We start from the raw sequence: 20,062 nt of genomic DNA on the forward strand, positions 1-20,062 counted from the left end.
ACTTACTCAATGGACATGAGTTTCAGCAAACTCCAGGAGATAGTGGAGGACAGGGAAGCCTGGTGTGCTGCAGTCCATGGGCTCGCAGAGTTGGACATGACTTAGCGACTGAACAATAAAACATCAAGAACAAAGAGAAGACTTAAAAAGCAACGAGAATCCACTGAGTTGTACACTTAAAGATAGCTAAAATGGTAAATACTATGTTATATATATTTTATCAAAAAAAGTTCTGAGAAGCTTAACTAAGGTCAACAGTTCTAAATTAAAACTTTCACCAATCTCTGTAACTTGCAGGCGCGCGCATGTGTGTGTGTGTGTGCGCGCGCGCATATACTCGGTCACGTCCAACTCCTTGTGACCCCATGGACTGTAGCCTGCCAGGCTCCTCTGCCGATGGAATTTTCCAGACAAGAATACTGGAATGGGTTACTCTTTCCTACTCCAGAGGATCTTCCTGAGCCAAGAGATCAAACCTGCATCTTGTGCATCTTTTGCACTAGCAGGCAGATTCTTTACCACTGAGCCATGTGGGAAGCCCAAAATATGGAGATGCTGGGGATTGAACCCAGGGCCTCATACATGCAAAGCATGCGCTCTACCACTGAGCTACATCCCCTGACCAACTTTCAGCACAGTGAACTTCAATACAGTGAATACAGTCAGAAATCATGCTGCATATACCAATCCTTCCAATCACTCTACTGTTGGTTTTTCTGGCAGTCAAGGGTTCCTAAATTTCTCTAGTAAAATTTAACAAAGGAAAATATCCAGAATTTTTAGATTCTCTTGTTACTTGCCTAGACTTCCAGTCATTGCTATTTGATTTTTCTTGGCTGTACTTTTAAATCCCTCTAATTTATTTCAACACATTAAACATAATTAAATTATAGTTTATAGTTCAAAATAGCAGTATCTCGGGACTTTCCTGGTGGTCCAGTAGTTAAGAATCCAATTTGCAATGCTGAGGACACAGGTTCAATCCCTGGTCTGGAAAGATCCCACATGGCACAGGACCCCACCCACATCCCACTAATCCTGTGTATCACAGGTATTGAGTCTAAGCCCCAGATCCTGGAGGGCTGCAACTACTGAAGCCCAAGTGTCTAGAGTCCATGCTCTGCAGCAAGAGAAACCACTGCAATAAGAGGCCCAGGCACCACACTGAAGAGTAGACCCCACTCAACACAACTAGAGAAAGCCCATGTGCAGCAACGGAGAGTCAACGCAGCCCCCAATTTTCTTTTCAATTAAAAAAACCCCCATATTTCTGATCTTTACGCATATGATCCTCTAGTTGGTTGTTTCTGCTTGTAGGGATTTGTTTCTTCGAGTGGTCAGAAGCTTTTTAAAAAAATTGTGAGTGATGTTGAAACTTTGCGGGAAATATTTGAGGCCTGAGTTTAATCATATTCTTCAAGAGGAAGTTTGGGTTTGCTTCTCCCAGCTATCTCTCTGTCCTGCCAATCCAGAAACACTCTAAATTTCCATCCTGGAGTGTTTGGTTCATACAGATAAGGAGAATACGTCCCAAGGTGAACACATGTAAGTGGAGGCATGGGATAGAGAATTCTTAGGAGAGACAGTTTTGTGTTTATTTTTCACTCTTCTCTGATCCTAGTGAAGATAGGCCTGCATCCCCACTCCCACTCTCCCAGTTTTTGTTTTCACTTTGCTCGCTTCCACTGAGAGTATTAGTGGCTTGGGTACTGGAGAGGCTCAGCCTTGACCTCTGACTTTATTTTCTGCTCTCTTTAGGTCTAGGATGGGCTTCCCTGTAGCTCAGCTGTTCAAGAATTCACCTGCAATGCAGGAGACCCCAGTTTGATTCCTGGCTAGAGAAGAATCCCCTGGAGAAAGGATAGGCTACCCACTCCAGTTTTCTTGGATTTCCCTGGTGGCTCAGATGGTAAAGAATTCACTTGTAATGTGGGAGGCCTGGGTTCGATCCCTGGGTTGCAAAGATCCCATGGAGGAAGGCATGGCAAACCTACGCCAGTATTCTGGCCTGGAGAATTCACCACAGTCCATGTGGTTGCAAAGTGTCGGACATGACTGAGTGACTTTCACTTTTCCTTACCTCCATGGTCCGTGAAAACACAGATGCTGGGTCACTAGGAATCTGTATATGACACTGGCACAAATATGACTCTCACACTTGCTTACGCCTGTTTTCTCCTAGAGACTCCTCACATTCCGGTCAAGGTCAGTCATGCATTAAAAAGATTTTCTTTTCATTTTATCTAGTTTCTTTTGTTTGCCTTGTTTTTGATTTTTTTTTTTTGAAGTGAAGTGAAAGTCCTCAGTCATCTCCAACTCTTTGCGACCCCATGGACTATACAGTCCATGGAATTCTCCAGGCCAGAATACGGAGTGGGTAGCTGGTCCCTTCTCCGGTGGATTTTCCCAACCCAGGGATCAAACCCAGGTCTCCCGCATTGCAGGTGTATTCTTTACCAGCTCCGCTGTATTAGATTTTCTGTACTTTTTCATAGATGAGTATCTTTTTAACAATTTATTTGTCCTTTAGACATAGAATGTTAAAACCCATAAGGAAAGATCACTTATTGAGAGGCTTCTCTTTGCAGTTCATCTAACCTGTTTAGGTGGAGGAGGAAATGGCAACCCTCTCCAGTCTTCTTGCCTGGAGAATCCCAGGTACAGAGGAGCCTGGCAGGCTGCAGTCCATGGAGTCGCAAAGAGTCGGACACGACTGAGCAACTAACACACACAGACATATACAACCTGTTTAGGCAAGAGCTCAACATTCGGGAAACATGCTACTGGGAATCTGGAGGAATATGAGGAGTAGCTTGTTGCAGCCTCAATTATACCACTTCTTGTTAGAGCCTGACACCCTGGCCTTAGAGTTGTCCAGGCGGTCACTCTTCATACCTCCAGTGACTCACCTGTACTTGTACCAGTCGCTACGGATCGGACAAGGAGCTTGGTAGCCAGAAGCCACAGAGACATGTCCTGACACCTGCTGGTGGCTGAGGGAGTCTTCACCTGGGGAAGGTGGGAACCTCATTTTTGTTGCCCAGTTTGAAAGTTCAACAAACATTCATTGTTTCCTACTTGGTGTCAGATTTGGGGCATAACTGCATGGGTACAAAGATGAAACAGTGAAGGTTACTGTTCTTGAAGAACTCATAATCCCAGGGCATGCCCTTTAGCAGGGAAAGAGAAAGACACACACTCAGGTATTTTAACTACATTGTGGTAGGTGTTATGATGTGTGTGAGATAATAGAACATATGCATAAGTCTTTGCAGCCAGTTCCTGGCTTAGCTGCTGACACCCTTGTAGTTTCTTAATAGATAAAAGCATCTTTCTCTCTAATGGAGCAACTTTGAGTGGGCTCCTGGATGGGGGCTGGTCACCAGAAAGACCGAGCCATGATTAGAAGCTTGGAATTTTCAGCCCTGCCTCCACCCCCCACTTCTCTAGTGAGGGTAGAGGGGTTGGAAATAGGAGTAAATAATTGATCACACCTATAAAAGTAAGCCTCTGTAAAATGTCAATAGCACGGGCTTCTGAAAGCTTTCATGCCAGTGAATACAGCCATATACTGGGAAGGTGTGCACCCTAACTCCATGGAAACAGAAGCTCCTGCTCTTGGGACCCTCCCAGACCTTGTCCTGTGTGTCTTCACCTACCTCTTCATCTGTATCCTTTATCGTATAATGTTTTAACAGACTGGTAAATGGGTTTCTGAGTTCTGTGATCCACTGTAGCAAGTTAATCAAATCTGAGTAGAGGAATGTGGGAACCTCCAATTTGTAACCAAGGTGTTTAGAAGTTGTGGGTAGCCTGTTATTTGGGACAGGCATCTGGAATGGGGACAGTCTCATGGGACTGAGCCCTTCATCTGTGCGATGTGACACTCTCTTCAGGGCGATCGTGTCAGAACAGAGTTAATTGTAGGACACCCAGCTGGGGTCACTGAGAATTGCTTAGTGGTCACACATTTGATGACCAGAAGTGTCAGAAGTTGTGTGGCAAGTTCAGAGTGCCGCGGAAAAGATTAGTTAACTCTTCATCTCTTCATAAGGAACTCTCTGTAGCTCCCAGGTTTACTTCTTTTAGTTACAGCTATGCTGCTGCTGCTGCTAAGTCATTTTTTAAGTCACTTTAGTTGTGTCCAACTCTGTGTGACCCCGTAGATGGCAGCCCACCAGGCTCCTCTGTCCCTGGGATTCTCCAGGCAAGAACACTGGAGTGGGTTGCCATTTCCTTCTCCAGTTACAGCTATAAGCAGAGACAAAGTAGAGTCTCCCTTCCCCTCTGGCCATTTTTAGGAAAAGGAAACAAATTGGCCCAGCCTGAGTTAAATGTCCTCTTTCTGAGGAGACTGAAAAATCAATGAAACAAATTCTGGGCACAGATTACATACACGACAGCCAAAGTTTTGAGGGATGAATGGGGAGGAGCTGGGTGTGGTGAGCTGAAAAGATGTGTGGCCCTTGCCTTCCTATAGCACCCAAACCCAAATCAGTCCTACCACCCTACTACATTCTTTGCCAGAGCAGCAAAGCCCAGTCCTGAACACTGGGCTGCCTAGGAATTCCCAGGCAAAAGATCTAGATCTCATGATGTTGGCTGGATGAGGAGGGATGGTGCTGGGTATGTTACTTTACAAAGAAGAAGCCTGTTTCACTGACCTCGAAGGGCCATGATCTTTATATACAATGGAATACTACTCAGCCATAAAAAAGAATGAAATAATGTTGTTTGTAGCAACATGGATGGACCTAGAGATTAACATACTAAGTGAAGTAAGTCAGAAATAGAAAGACAAATACCATATTTTATTACTTATATGTGGAATATAAAGTATGACACAAATAAACTTCTTTGCAAAACAGAAACAGACTTACAGACATAGAGAACAGACTTGTGGTTGCCAAGGGGGAGGGGATGGGGGAGGGATGGATTGAGAATTTGGGATTAGCAGATGCAAATTATTATATACAGGATGGATAAAGAAGGCCCTGCTGTATAACACAGGGATATTCAATATCTCCTGATAAACCATAATGGAAAAGAATATGAAAAAGAATGTATGTATATATATATAAAATCACTTTGATGTACAGCAGAAAAGAACACAATTTGTAAATCAACTATACTTCAATAAAATAAATTTTTAAAAAGGGAATGAGTATGATTTTGGAGAATTCACCACAGTGCAGGGCCAGGCTCTGAATTTTGCGGGTTTAGAAACATGAGCTTGTCAAAGTTTCAGCCCTGACATGATTTGTAGATACTGATCCATATGAATGGGGTTCAACAGCAACCGATATACAAATCCCAAATGAGAATTTATTAATTTACAAAATGTATTTAAAGGCATATCAGTCTTCTCCAGATCTGTTTTTCAAATAGCTTTTTGAACCCCAGCTGAATGCTGAACCCTGTGTTGGGTGCTGGGGACACAGAGATAAATAGGTATAGGCTTTGCTCTCTGAGAGCTCCCTAATTTAAGTGTTTGTTGGGTGTGGGCCGACACCTTCCCTCTGTGAAATCACACACCTTAAGAAACCAAGTCATAATCGGGAAGCAGCTTGTTGAGGGTGAGACAAGAACACGGGGGGTTGGTTGGAGGCTGGACTGCACTGTGGTGTCTCTGACAGCCTGTGTCCTGCTTTACTTGGTGGGGAGAACTGGATCCTGGAGTTGAGTTGGCACAGCCACTGTTCCTGTGCAGTTCTGCAACCCAGCACGGCCACTGCTGGTCTCAGATGCTCTTTGCACTTTTATGGCTGCCCATAGTCCCTTAAAGCCGGACTTTTCTCTGTAGAGAGTTCCCATCTTACGGAAAATCTCCCCCCAGATCTGGGAGCTGAACGGTGTTGGTGGCATTCCCCATGAGTCTCACCCATCTCCCATTGATCTTACCATCATGTCACTTAGGACAGGAGCTGCCCTGAGGGCCCCTTAGCCTTGCCTCCTTGTTAATCTGTGTTGTTCTTTTTATTTAAGGGCGCAGGCTCCAGAGTGCCATGTGCTGAGTAGTTACAGCACCCAGGCTTGGGACCTTTGTTTCCCAACCCTGGATCAAATGCACACCCCCTGCATTGGTAGGTGGATTCTCAACCACTGGACCACAAGGGAAGTCTGCACGTACGTGCGTTGTTCTGATTGGACTCTCCACGCTTCTCTGTGAGCCCCTACATCACTTTGGTCGAGTTTCTCTCCTCCCAACAGTTTTTTCAAACATTTGACAATTCCCTTCAATCTTCCACCCAACCGCTATCCCTCTAACTCCTAACAGGTGACCGTGCCACTTACTTTAGTCAGGAAATAGGGGTGGGGTGCCACTCCCTTAAGCTCTTGAAGAAAGGCTCAGCTATCCATCTTTAGTGCTTTCCAGGGTCACCCCTCCCCACTTCAGCCTACTTGCTCTGTCTGCTCCAATTCGCATCTGTTTTTCTGGACTTTCTGCTCAACCCCTATAGTGGGATTGTGTTCCCTCTCCAGCCAGTTCATGTGTTGAAACCCCAAGCTCCCATGTGATGGTGTTGGACATGGAGCCTCTGGGGGATAATTAGGTCAGGAGGGTGGAGCCCTCATGAAGAGATGAGAGCCCTTTTGCAGAGATGCCAGAGAGCTTGCTTCTCTCTGCTTTCCACCAGATGAGGACTTGGAGAGAAGGTGACTGTCTGCAAGCCAGGAAGAAGGCCATCTCGAGACACTGATCTGCCAGCACCTTGATCTTGGACTTCCCGGCATCCAGAACTGGAAAATGAGCGTTGTTTAAGCCAGCCAGTCAGCCAGTTTGTTTTTAACTTTTGGCTGCACCCTGCGACTTTTGGGACCTCAGTTCCCCAACCAAGTAGCCAACTCATTGGAAGGTGGAGTCTTAACCACTGGACTGCCAGGTCCCTATAATGTGTTGTTATAGGAGCCCAAACTGACTCAAACCCTTGGCTCTCATTTCTGGCCTTTTCCTCTTTCTTTATTTCCTATTTATTTATTTATTTGGCTGTGCCAGGTCTTAGTTACAGCATGCAAAATCTTAGTTGCTATATGTGGGATCTAGCTCCCTGACCAGGGATCAAACCTGGGCTCCTTGCATTGGGAGTGTGGAGTCAGCTACTGGACCACCATGCACATCCCCTTTCCTCTTTCTTTTTCCTGCCCCATCCTCTGCATGTCCCTTGGTATTTCCCAAGGTCCTGTGCTAGATTCCCTTTTCTCCTTTCTCTGGTTTCTCTCCCTGAGTGAACTCACCCACTCCCAGGGCTTCAGTTGCTATTTCTGTACCACTCCTAAATATCTTTTTTCCAGCTGTTTGGTTCCCCTGTGTGAGATAATAGAAAAAAAAAATATATATATATATATATATATATATTGGTCTCTGTCCCAGGTTCCTGGTTTAGAGAGAGCGCCTAAAAGTCTTGTAATTTCCCAAGTGATAAGAGCGCTGCCAGCATCTTTTTGTTCTAATATTTGATTTTTGACTCTGTCCCTGTCACAAGGCTCTTAAAAGACTTGTAAAACTTCTCAGTCCAGATAAGAGCACAATGAACATCTTTTGTTCTAACGAGGCCACTGTGGGTGAGCTCCTGAATGGGAGTTGGTCACTAGAAAGACCAAGCCAGGCAGTATTAGAAGATTGAAATTTTCTGTCCTCGGACAGGATAGAGGGGCTGGACATGGAGTTAATAATTGATCATGCCTTTGTGAGGAGGTCTCCATAAAATCCCAACATTAGGAGTTCGGGGACTTTCCAGGTTGGTAAACGCATCCACCTATGGGTAGGGTGTTGCATCCCAACTCCATGAGGACAGACACTCCCATGCTTGGTAGTCATCCAGACCTCACCCTATAGATCTCAGGAAGGGAACACAGGAACCTCTGATGTGTAGCTAAGTTGGACGAAAGCTGTGGGTGACCTGGGGACCTACTTCTTGCAATTGGCTTCTGAAGTGGGCAGCAGTCTGAGGCCTTCACCTGTGGGATCTGACATTTGCTTCAGGTAGATTGTGTCAGAACTGAGTTAAACTGGAGGACACCCAGCTGCTATTGCAGAACTGTTTGGGGTGGGTTAAACCCACACATCTGGTGTCAGAAGTGTTGGATGGTATCCCTTTGTGAGTAAAGAAGAAACACAGGAGGGAAGACTGTTTTTTCCTTAGACTTCCTCCCCGCCACCATCCATTCTCTTTCCGGCTCTGTCTTGCTCTGGGTCTTGGGGTGCGGACCCCTGTGGGATGCATCAATAATAAGCTCTCTTGCTCTCCGGCATCTTTTTGAGAAGGAATCAAGAAATAAGAAGGTGGGAAAAGAAAGGGGTCCTCCGGCGGAGGTCTTTGTCCAGAGAGCTGAGAACGCAGGGCAAGAGACCTGGGAGGGTAGGACTAGGAAGAGGATCGGAGTTCAGGGCCAGGGCCAAGAAGAGCGAAGAGGCGGTCACAGGCTCCCTGGCTCAAACCCAGACAGGCGGAGCGGGAGGGCTCATTCATCCAGGGCCAGCCCAGGGCTGAGGCTGCCGAGCTGGCTGGCCCGGCCCCGGCCCTCTCAGGGCTGGGAGGGGATTTCCTCGGGCTCCCTCCCCCGGGGGCTGGGCGAGCGGGAACCTGTGCGGAGGATTTTAATTTGAGGAGCGACCTAGGAGTGTCTGCCAGGGCGGGAACTTCAGGACACCTGAGGCAGCCCCTCGGCCTGGAAGGCAGGGAGCAGCCTATCCTGCCTGGGATGCACCTTGGCCTCCCCCAGGTAAGCTGAGGGCGCTGGGAGCCGTCGACCCGGTCCCTCTGTTGGGTGGGTGGGGTGGGGGGAAGCGCCCGAGGCCCAGGGCCGACCGAGGAGTGCTTCCTTGGCAACCTCCTTCCGGAGGAGGCTTCAGGAGTGTCCGCTTGGGATCCTGCTACTTTCATTTTAAAAGTTGGCAGCAGGTTGGGCCAGGAGTCAGGGGGCTGTCTCTGACTCACCCCTCTCCCCGATGGTGGGAGGACCAGGTAATGCCATTGCCCCTCTGAGCCCTGGTCAATCTCTCGCCTTCTTTCTCTCCCTTCATCCCGTTCTCAGTAACCTGTCCCCAACTCCAGTCCCCAGTTCTCTCCTCCCTCCAACTGAGCCAGATCCTAGTCTTCGCTAGAACTTGGCCCTGGGAGACCACAGCCAGGGACCGGCAGTCTCTGGCTGCTTCCTGCCCAGCAACTCTCCGAGGTTGTTTCCTCCTTCCTGGTATGGGTGTCTGAAGGATCTGTTCACTCCTTAATATGTTACTTTTTATTCTTTATTCATGGTTCTCCGCGGAGGGTGGGGGGTGGGGGTGGGGTGGGGGGATAGGGTGGGGCAGGGGTGAAGTTAGGGGTGGGACACACAGTTTCTGCTCTTCCTGGGAATAAGAGAACCGAAATTTATTTCACAAATGTAGGGTGATCATCTATAAGCAGGTGGCCAGTGAGGCAGAGTGGAAACACTTTTGGAGTCTTAGAGGCATTTGGATTGATATCCTACCTCTTCCTGAACGTCAGTTTCCTTAGCTCTAAATAGTATTGTTATGACGAGGACATAAGCTGTTGTTGTTGTTGCTGGGACTCCATGGACATGAGATGATACATATCAAACACCAAGCCCAGTGCCAGGCACACAGCAGGGCCTCCAGAAACACCTGTGCTTCTTTGGCCCGCTTCCTGCCATGACCCACCCTAACTGCCACCCTCCCCTATTTATCTTGTAAAGACGTAGCAGACGCCCTTGGCCTTGAAGGCACTTGGGCCGACCTGTAAACACTGAGCTGGGAGTGAAGGGGCAGGTGGTGAAGGGAGGGGCTGAATAGGGAAAGCGCCTCCTGCCGTTTGAGGTTAGAACAGCGATCAGGGCTGGGACCTCTAGCTGGAAGGAAAGGAAGGCTCTCCCGCTGTGTTTCTGAATTTGCATACTTAGAGTCAGTGATGGGAACCATCAGTTCCTACCACCAACTCTGCCTGGCCTCAGGTTACAGCCTTTTAAATGCGTAATCTCATTTAATCATAACCCTATTATATTATCCTCAGCCCCATTTTACAGTCGAGGACATGAAGATAAGAACAGACAAAGGGATTTGCCTAAGGTCACATGGCTAATAATAAGTAGTGGATCCAGAATTCAAATCTAGGTCAGACTCTGGACTCCGTGCACTTTGTTCAAATCCTTATTGTCCTTCAAGTTTCTGTGTATCAGAAAGAGCAAAAGGGCATCAGCCTTCCCCTAGCTTCCTAGACACTGGCTTCTCACTTGCTGTTCATCAGTACATCTCCTGCTCTTGGCTGCTTCATCGAAGTGGGAAAGAGCACAGTCCTCCCCTGATTCCTTCATTCAGTCACTCATTCATACTTCATTCATTCAGTCATGTGCTCTGTTGATCCTATGTATATGTTCACAGCTTATAGTGAGCACCCTGTATGTTCCTGATATAGAAATGTTCGATCGATGAATCTTTAGTGAGTAAGTTAATTCAACAAACATAATCTGATTCGTTCCATGGGTTCCATAATAGGGATTCAAAAATGAATAAAATGGGTCTTCCCTGGTGACTCAGTAGTAAAGAATACGCCTGCCAATGCAGGATACGTGGGTTCGATTCCCTGATCTGGGAAGATCCCACATGCCATGGAGCAACTTGGTCCATTCACCACAATTATTGAGCCTATGCTCTAGAGCCCGGGAGCTGCAATTACTGAAGCCCACTCGCCCTAAATCCCATGCTTTACAACAAGAGAAGCCACCACAATGAGAAGCCTGCACACCACAAGTAGAGAATAGCCCACGCAGCAACGAAGACCCAGCACAGCCAAGCATAAATAAATAAATAAATTTAAAAGATGAATAAAACAGAAGTTCTATCTTCAGGGCTTTCACAGCCTTGTGGAGGAGACAGTGATAATACAAAGAAGACAGTGGTACCCTAAGGGGCATTTGATTCTTCCATGTCTGCTTTATTGGTTACTGTATTCCTTGCTTAGCACAATGGCAGGTGCATGCTGCTGCTGCTAAGTCGCTTCAGTCGTGTCCGACTCTGTGCGACCCCATAGACGGCAGCCCACCAGGCTCCTCCGTCCCTGGGATTCTCCAGGCAAGAATAGTAGAGGCTTAATAAGGCTTTGCAGAGGAAATGTTAGGACAGAGTCTTGGAGGGGGTGTTAGGACTTGGCCAGGAGAACAAATTGGGGAGGGAAGATGTTCCAGCAGAGAGAGATGCTCATGAAAAGGCCTAGTGGAGGGTGGGAGCTAGAATTGCTAGGCGCTCAGTAAGACCAAAACTAGTGATTACCAGTGGGGAGAGAGAAAGGGATGGGGCAATATAGGAGTAGGAGACTGAGAGGTTCAGGCTACTACGTGTAAAATAAATAAGCTACAGGGATATATTATATAGCACAAGGAATATAGCCAATATTTTATAGCAGCTTTAAATGGAGTATAACCGATAAAATTTTTGAATTACTATGTTGTACACCTGAAACTAACATAGTATCACAAGTCAACTATACCTCAATAAAAAATTAATTAGAGGTAACAAGGAAGAAAAGAATGAAGGTGGATTCTCTTACAGACAGAAGATTATTCTGGTTTGGCTGATCGATTTGACAGTGAGGACTGGCTTTGACAATTGGATTATATGGCAGACATTTTCCATAAACTGAGCAAGCTAAATCTGTAGCTCCAAGGTTTGGAGGAAGACATATCTAAAGCATGTCTCTAATAAAGACTATGCCAGAAAGTTCTATCTTGCAACTGATTTTAATTTGTGAGGAATGATTTATTGTTGACTTAAAAATGTATGAGAGTAACATAGCTTGTCCGAAATTCTTATGGGGCTTCATGAGTAAAAATGTGAACACGACAGGTGTATGGCACACACAACATCGTTGTCCAGGGACATCATGGGGGACTGATCAGGTGAGGTGAAGTGGCTTGTCTGGAGATAAGCAGGAGGCAGAATTGGAGCAAGAACCAGGGTGTTCTGAGTGTGGCAATTCAGTGTTCTTTCCAAATTTCTCCATCTTCCTTCTTCTACTCACTTGGTGGTTTATTCAGCAAACAGTAAGCACCATTAGATGGGATAAAAAGGAAAATTTCCTACTTCCCTGGAGCTTATGTTCTAATAGAAAGAGACAGACAACAGATAAACAAACCAGATTTTTATTTTTACATATTTATTTGACTGCATCGAGTCTTAGGCAGCGAAAGGAGAAGAAAGTGGCAGAGGCTGAGATGGTTAGATAGCATTACCAGCTCAATGGATATGAATTTGAGCAAATGCCAGGAAATAGTGAAGGACAGGGAAGCCTGGCTTGCATGCTCCAGTTCATGGGGTTGCAAAGAGCCGGACACAACTTAGTGACTGAAAACAACAACAACAGCAACACTGAGTCTTAGTTGTCATGCCAGAGATGATCTTTGTGGCATGTGGGATCATTAATGATTGTGGCATGTGAGCTTCAATTTGTTGCAGCACATGGGCTCCAGAGCTCTGGCTCAGTAGCTGCAGTGTGTAGGCTCTGTAGTTGTGGCACACAGGCTTAGTTGCCCCGTGGCATGTGGAATCTTCTCTCATAGCTCAGTCAGTAAAGAATCTGCCTGCAATGCAGGAGACCTGGGTTCGATTCCTGGGTCAGGAAGATCCCCTGGGGAAGGAAATGGCAATCCGCTCTAGTATTCTTGCCTGGAAAATCCCATGGACAGAGGAGCCTGGCGGGCTACAGTCCATGGGGTTGCAAGAATCTGACATGACTTAGCGACTAAGCCAACCAACCAACCAATGTGGAATCTTAGTTCCCTGACCAGAGATTGAACCCACGTACCCTACATTGGAAGGTAGATTATTAACCACTAGACCACCAGGGAAATCCCCAAACCAGGTATTTTTAGATAGTTAAGTGCTGAAAGTGAGTAAGAAGGGGGATGCGATAGAGTATATGGGGTGGGCAGAGGTTGGGCTGCCACTACGGAGAGACCAGAAAAAGAGCTAGCCTTGAGTGTGTGCTGGGGTTTGGGGTGTAGGGAGTGGGGAGGAGAAAGGGTTAGGCAGCGGGAACAGCAAGTGCAAAGACCCTGAGACAGGAGAGAGCTTGGTGTGTGCTTGAGACAGAAAGAAGCCCCTGTGGTTGCAGCACAGAGATGTTGGGAGAGTAGTAGAAGGTTAAAAGGAGGCTGGAGCTAGGTGGTACAGGATTTATCAGCCATGCCAAGGATCCTGTATTTACCCTGAAGACAATGGGAAACACTGAAGGATTTATGTATTTTGGCTGTGCTGGGTCGTTGTTACTGTGCGTGGGCTTTCTTTAGTTGCAGTGAGCAGGGGCTACCCTCTAGTTGCTTTGTGGGGACTTCTCATTGAGGAGGCTTCTCTTGTTGCAGAACACGGACTCTAATGCTTGGGCTTCAGTAGTAGCCACGCATGGGCTCAGTAGTTGTGACGCATAGGCTCAGTTGCTCTAGGGCATGTGAGATCCTCCCAGACCAAGGATTGAACAGTGTCCCCTGCATTGCAAAGTGGACTCCCAGTCACTGGACCACCAGGAAAGTCCCCCCACTGAAGAATTTTTAAGTAGACAGTCGATGTACTCTGACGTATGATTGTGTTTTGTTTTGGAAGTGGGGCAGGAATGGAAACAGTGATGGAGATGAATTGAGAGGCTCTTTCAGGTGAGACAGTTGCTGTCTACTCTGCTGAGGGAGTGTGAAGATGAACGGTGTTAACAGGAAGGCAGAATGGTGTGGAATGTCACGTCATCCTCTAGTTCTGATGAGGGCTGCTAGTTACTATTGCCATATAACAAATCACTATAAAGCATAGTAACTCCCAACAACGGCCATTTGATTTTGTCATGAGTCTGTGGGTCCGGAATTTGGGTTTAAGTGAGCAGTTCTGCTGCATGTGGTGTCAGCTGAGATCATTCCCTCGGCTATATTCAGCTGGTGGATAAACTGGGCTGGAAGGTCCAAGAAGGCTTCACTCATAGGTCTGGCACTTTGGTGCTCTTCTACGTGGGCTCTCTCGCCTTATGAGTAGCTTGGACTTCCTCATGGGATGGTGGCCTCAGTGGAGGTCATTCTTCTTATATGACGTCAGACCTCAAAGAGGGAACGTTCCAAGAGGAACAGAAGTAGGGCTGCAGATCTCCGCAGGCCTGGCCTTGGAGGTATCCGGCACTACTTCTGCCTCGTGTTATCAGTCAAGACGAGCCACAGGACTGGCCCAGATTCAAGGTGGGGAAACAAAACCACCTTTTAGTGGAGAAACAGCAAGTAATATGCCCCGTCTTTAATCTGCCACACTGGGCTCCTGGAAACTGAGGGACGACAACTGCCCTGATGATACTGACCCACCTTAGAATCTAAACCACAGTTCAGTAGTGCCCCCTTCTTACCCGAGGTTTTGCTTTCCCCAGTTTCAGTTACCTGAAGTCAACCTTGGTTTGAAAATCTTCAGTGGAAAATTCCAGAAATGAACAATTCATAAATTTTGAATTGTGCACTCTTCTGAGTAGCTTGATGAAACCTCAAGTTGTCCTGCTCCATCTGGCCCGGGACATGAATCGTTTCTTTGTCTAGTGTATCCTGCCCAGTCACCTAGCTGCAGTCTTGGTTATCAGTTGAGGTATGCCAAAGTCAGCCTTATTTTACTTAATAATGGCCCCAAACCACAAGGGTAATAATGCTGGCAATTCGGATATGCCACAGATAAGCTGTCAAGTGTTTCCTTTAAGTGAAAAGGTGAAAGTTCCTGACTTAATAAGGAAAGAAAAAAGGGAACTTCCCTGGTGGTTCAGTGCCGAGGACTCTGTGTTCCCACTGTAGGGGGCACAAGTTCAATTCCTGGTCAGGGAACTAAGATTCCACAAGTCACATGGTGTGACCACCAATAACAACAACAAATGGTAAGAAAAAAAATTGCATTCTGAGGCTGCTAAGATCTGTGGTAAAAATGAATCATCTATCTATGAAATTGTGAGGAAGGAAAAAAAAAATTCATGCTAGGTTTGCTATCTCACCTCAAACTGCAAAAGTTACAGCCACAATGTGTGATAAGTGCTTAGTTAAGATGGAAATAGCATTAAATTTGTACAAGAAGACATTTGGAGAGAGAGAGAAAGATGACAACATTCACACAACTTTTATTACAGAATATTGTTTTAATTATTCCATTTTATTATTAGTTATTGTTGTTAATGTTTAATTTATAAATTAAACTTTACCATAGATATGTGTGTATAGGAAAAACCATTGTGTAGATAAAATTTGGTGCTACCCACAGGATCAGATATTCCCTGAGAACTTGGAATGTATTGCTGTGGATAAGGGGCAACTACTGTATACTGTGTTGTAACAATTTATAGGTCTTTGTTCTCCACTGGGGAATGAAGAGGGCCTGGGGAATAGGAAGTGGTTTTGCTTTTTGTTTTTTTGTGTGTTTCCCGAGTATAGCATATACAAGGCATTCAGGGTATGTTGTCCAATAACTTCACACATCACGTAAGAATTCATTGGTTATCAAATTATAGTGTACATGAGAATCCCCTGGGGAACTGTTACAAAGACAGGCAGATTCCTGGGCAAGACCCCAGCCCAGAATCCAAATTTCTAGGGCAGGGGGTTTCAATCTTAGCTGCACATCAAAAAATCCCAGTGCCCAGGCCCTAGCTCCAGAGGCCTTAGTTCAACTGCTTTACTATCTCCATAGACAATTCTGATGTGTAGCCAGGGTTAAGAACCACTGCCCTAGGATTAGAACCAACCATCTCCACTTGACTTTTTAAGATGACTCTGTAGCTGGTTTATGTCAGGGTGACCAGCTGTCCTTGGTGTGCCCAGGACTGTCCTAATTTTAGCACCCTAAAACACATATCCCTAGTCCCGTGCAAAGCAGCACAGTTGGTTATCATCAATGAACCATTATGAAGATGAGGCAGTGAAAGGCTTTTTGAAGAATACCTACAAATACCTAATGAGAGCAGTGATTCTGCCTCCTTACTGAAGGGACTGTAATAGTATCATAATGTTATCAAACAGAGCCAACTCCTTGAATTAAGGAGGTTGGGAATTTTCTTTCAGCCCTGTGCTCTGGTGGGCTAGGTCATTGCGTGCTGTATGCTAAGTCACTTCAGTCATGCCTGACTCTGTGTGACCCCATGAACTGTAGCCCGCCAGGCTTCTCTGTCCATGGGATTCTCCGGGCAAGAGTACTGGAGTAGGTTGCCATTTCTTCCTCCAGGGGATCTTCCCAAGCCAGGGATCAAACTTGTGTCTCTTATGTCTCCTGCATTGGCAGATGGGTTCTTTACCACCTGTGCCATCTGGGAGTTTTCCTTTAGCCCTGTGCTCTAGTGGGCTGGGTCATTAGCCTAGTTAAATAGTGTGTCTTTGGGACTTCTTCCACATTCTGTTTCTTAGTGTGCATGAGGCAACTTTGAAAGTCTAACCACAATCAACAAGGAAAATGTGGTGAGGATAGTATGAGATACAACATAAAGCTTTGGTCTTTACAGTATGTGTTATTATTACTATTATTTATTATAATAGAACACAAGAATGTTATAATAGAGTACTTAAATAGCTCTGTGGGGAGGCAGTGGGTATATTAATAGTGGAGTGGCTCAGGATCTAGCCTCAGAAGAATGGGACAGTGCTCTGGCTTTGCTTTTGATGTGCAGTCACAGGTACCTCTTTTTGCCTTAGTTGTTCATCTGTAAAATGGGAATAAAAATGGTGTCTTCTCCACAGGGCAGCTAGGAGGATTCATCAAAATACCACAAGTGACGGGGATTCCCTGGTGGTCCAGTGGTTAGGGCTCAGCACTTTTACTGCTGTGGGCCGAAGTTCGATCCCCGTTCAGGCAACTAAGATTCTGCAAGCCTTGAGGCATGGCCGAATGAAACGAAAACAAAACACAAACTAAAAACCCCACAAGTGAAAGTGGTTCTGTGGATTGGGAAGGGGCAGTACCGTGATGGTCTTCGAATGGGAGAGACACAAAGAAGTTATTCCACTGAGAGGTCTTGTACATGACCAGAGTCTTGGTACCCCCACCTTGAACCACAGCCACAGTTGTGGGATTCCAAAGAAGAATCTTTTAACACGTGGTGGACCTCAGGAAGAAGAGCATCCCTACCTTAGGTGCCCTCACAATTGAGGGCAAGTGTGCTTTATTTACTTCAGGAAGAAGGAACGCTTTTGGAAAAGGGGATTTGTGAAGGTACTTTCTATTTGGTTTTAAAATCTTTTGCCTATTTATTTCAAGCGTGTTCTAGGAGATGTAGTGAAAAGAAAACAACCACAACCACAAACCCATAAATTTGAAAGGCTGGTTCTTAATTTCTGTAGCTAAAAAAGCCCTCTTTCAGGCTATAACCACAGAGAGATTGCTGCAGGACTCTGGAATGAGGCATAATGATGGTCTGCAGTGTGATGAAGGAGGCTGTTCGTCTCTGTGGCCCAGAAGCCCAATCCGTGGCCTCTCCAATTACCCAGGTTGCCTAGCAACACCACCCAAAGCCTCCCAACTAGGCCCAGCTGGGCAGCAATTGGGTACACCCAGCATAGTCTGTCGCCCAGCCTTCTGGACACCCCGGCCACATCAAGGCCGGACTCAGCCTCTGCAAGGGCCCGCCTGGTACCAATGAATGGGTGGGGCCAGCTGTTTAAAAAAACAATTCAGATGTCTGAAACCTACTTGTTTGCATGCAGCTGGGAAAGCAGCACAAGTTAGTAATCGAAAGCATCTTCTGCCAAAGAGGAGTTGTCCTAAGGTTGGTGGCCTTGGCAGTGCTCTCCTGGGTGAGGTGAAGAAGGGAAGGTGAGCCTGACTTAGTCCTCGGGTTCTCAGAGAATCACATCCTTTTTCTTTCCTGGACGTCCTTCTCCATCTTGACTCCTTGCGGCAGTAATGGGAGTGGTGGGTGTTCCCAGCCCCGCTTGCCAGTTCTTCTACAGTTCCCATCTGGGAACTCTCAGGGTCTAGTCGGGATCTGATCGGAGAGCTGGAGGAGGACGTGGGAGGAGAAAAGAGGGAAGGATGGGATGAAAATACTCAAAACTATGCACACTTCTTGAACATTTGTTACATGGAAATCACAAGGCAGAGGAACACACGGGGTCTTTGGAGTCAGATCCTTCAAAGTCTCCTGTTCCAGCTTTCTTCTCACTAGCTCTATGACCCTGAGCAAGGTACTCAGGAAGACTGAGTTACCTTATCCATAAATTGGGGATGTTATTATCCCAACTTACAAGACTGTTGTAAGAAGTAAAGAAGAGCGTGCTCTTAAAGTGTTTGGCATAGAACCAGGCACACAGTAAGTGCTCACTATTATGGTTACTCTTAGGATTTCATTTGATTCTTACAATAATGCTGTAAGATATTGAGGGGAGTAGAACTCGAGTCTTCACAGTGCCAAGCACAAGGAATAGTGCTCCCTGAAGACAGGTAACAGTCCCTTTTGTAACCAATACAGCATGGTAGCTCTGCAGGTCTCGATGAAGGCTCAGTGATGGCAGAATGATGACAATGGGCTGGGGTGTGTGGAGGAAAAGGATGAGGGGAAGTGCTTCGCAGTATAAGAGAAGTAACCAAAACTCTTAGTTAATATGGTGTACATGGAATTCCGCTCTCCTTCCCTCCCTCCTTCCAGTATTCTTTTAAATAAACTTTGTATTTTGGAACAATTGTAGCTTTACTAATGCATCAAAGTTGCAGAGAGTTTGTTTACCTTTTACTCACATACAAGTATTTTCTGAACACCTTCCACGCATCAGGAACTTTCTGGGCTTGAGGAACACAGCAACAAAACTGTGTCAGCCTCCTGTTGGAAGATCACAGAGATTGTGAGATAGAGTGGACCTCTAATAGTACTCACACTTCTGACACCAAATGTGTGGGCTTTCCATGTCAAGCAATTCTGACGCTGACTACCCTACAGATTAAGGGCTCAGTCCCACAAAGCTGCTCCCTATTTCAGATGCAGTTGCAAGCCTAGGCTTCCAGGGCTTTTGACCAAATGGCTATAATTTCAGCGTTTCTGTCACCTCCCTCCTTGGGTTCTATAATTTACTAGAGCAGCTCACTGAACTCAGGACAGGACATTACCTACTATTATCAGTTTATTATAAAGACTACAACTCAAGAGCAGCCAAATGGAAGAGATGCATAGGGCAAGGTATGTGGGAAAGGACGTAGAGCCTCCACACCTTCTGTAAATGCATCATCCTCCCACCTTGAACTGTGCACCTAACCTGGAAGCTCTCCAAACCCATTTGTTTAGGATTTGTATGGAGATTCAATTACACAGGGATGATTGATTAAATTATTGACCACTGGTGATTAAACTCAGTTTCGAGCACTTCTTCCCATCCCAGAGGTGGGGGACTGAAAGTTCCAACCCTCTAATCACATGGTTGTTTCCTCTGGTGACCAGTCCCCATCCTCTAAGAACAACTTCATTTGCATAAACTCAGGTACAGTTGAAAGACGCTTATTAAGAATAGCAAAAGATATTCCTCTCATACCTATCACTCAGGAAATTTCAAGGGTTTTAGGAGCTCAGTGCCTGGAGCTGGGGAGGAAGACCAAATACATATATTTCTTAATATATCACAATGTCATGGTAGATTACAAGATCACTGGAAGGAAATAAGCAGAAACAAAGGGAGTCCAGGCAGTTAGAAGTACACCAAAATTACAGGGCCAGGTAGGCAAAAAGAGCCACATTGTCGCTGCTGCCTGCTCATTCCTTCAACCTGCATGGAAGACACAGCTGGCATTGGATGCTGGGTGCCACACTGACTCCAGTGGCACAGCTGGATGGACACCAGATACTGCTGCCATTGCTTTAAAGTGCACCATGTAAAGAATCTTCCCCATCCACAGCTCCAATCCTCCAAATTCTAAGCAAATGCAGCTGATTGCTGAAGCCCAGGTCACATACCTGAGCCTCAGAACCTGGAAAAGTGAGTATTGGACATTTTTAGCTTTTGTACTGGGAAGTGGTCCTTGCTGCCCACCCAGATTCATGAAATGAGTAATTGGCTGAGAAAATTAACAAATGACCATTACATAAGCATTATCAAAAGA

General features: G+C 46.0%; 2 protein-coding genes and 1 non-coding gene across 5 annotated transcripts in view; 1 reads left to right on the plus strand and 2 right to left on the minus strand.

Moving 5' to 3' along the window:
* Window positions 1–547: 547 nt before the first annotated feature.
* On the minus strand, window positions 548–619 carry TRNAA-UGC (transfer RNA alanine (anticodon UGC)). Its single transcript has one exon. It is a non-coding gene; the product is annotated as a tRNA-Ala (tRNA).
* A 7,846-nt stretch (window positions 620–8,465) lies between these two features.
* The window catches only part of RHBDL2 (rhomboid like 2), a 61,320-nt gene continuing 49,723 nt past the window's right edge, over window positions 8,466–20,062 (plus strand). For all 3 annotated transcript variants that reach the window (XM_081492112.1, XM_081492111.1, XM_081492114.1), the window contains exon 1: window positions 8,466–8,724. The gene's annotated coding sequence lies outside the window, so the exon portion shown is untranslated. The remainder of the gene's footprint in view (window positions 8,725–20,062) is intronic.
* LOC145506771 (uncharacterized) overlaps window positions 16,487–20,062 on the minus strand; it is a 54,690-nt gene continuing 51,114 nt past the window's right edge. The window contains exons 4-6 of the mRNA XM_081492115.1: window positions 18,702–18,794; window positions 17,669–17,975; window positions 16,487–16,682 (exon numbers count right to left, since the gene is read on the minus strand). Of these exons, the coding sequence (XP_081348241.1) occupies window positions 16,671–16,682; window positions 17,669–17,975; window positions 18,702–18,794 (412 nt within the window). The 3' untranslated portion in view covers window positions 16,487–16,670. The remainder of the gene's footprint in view (window positions 16,683–17,668; window positions 17,976–18,701; window positions 18,795–20,062) is intronic.

This window comes from Giraffa tippelskirchi, chromosome 5 (genome assembly GCF_054371585.1).
Source record: "Giraffa tippelskirchi isolate mGirTip1 chromosome 5, T2T-mGirTip1v1.2.pri, whole genome shotgun sequence".
In the NCBI taxonomy this organism is placed as follows: Eukaryota; Metazoa; Chordata; class Mammalia; order Artiodactyla; family Giraffidae; genus Giraffa; species Giraffa tippelskirchi.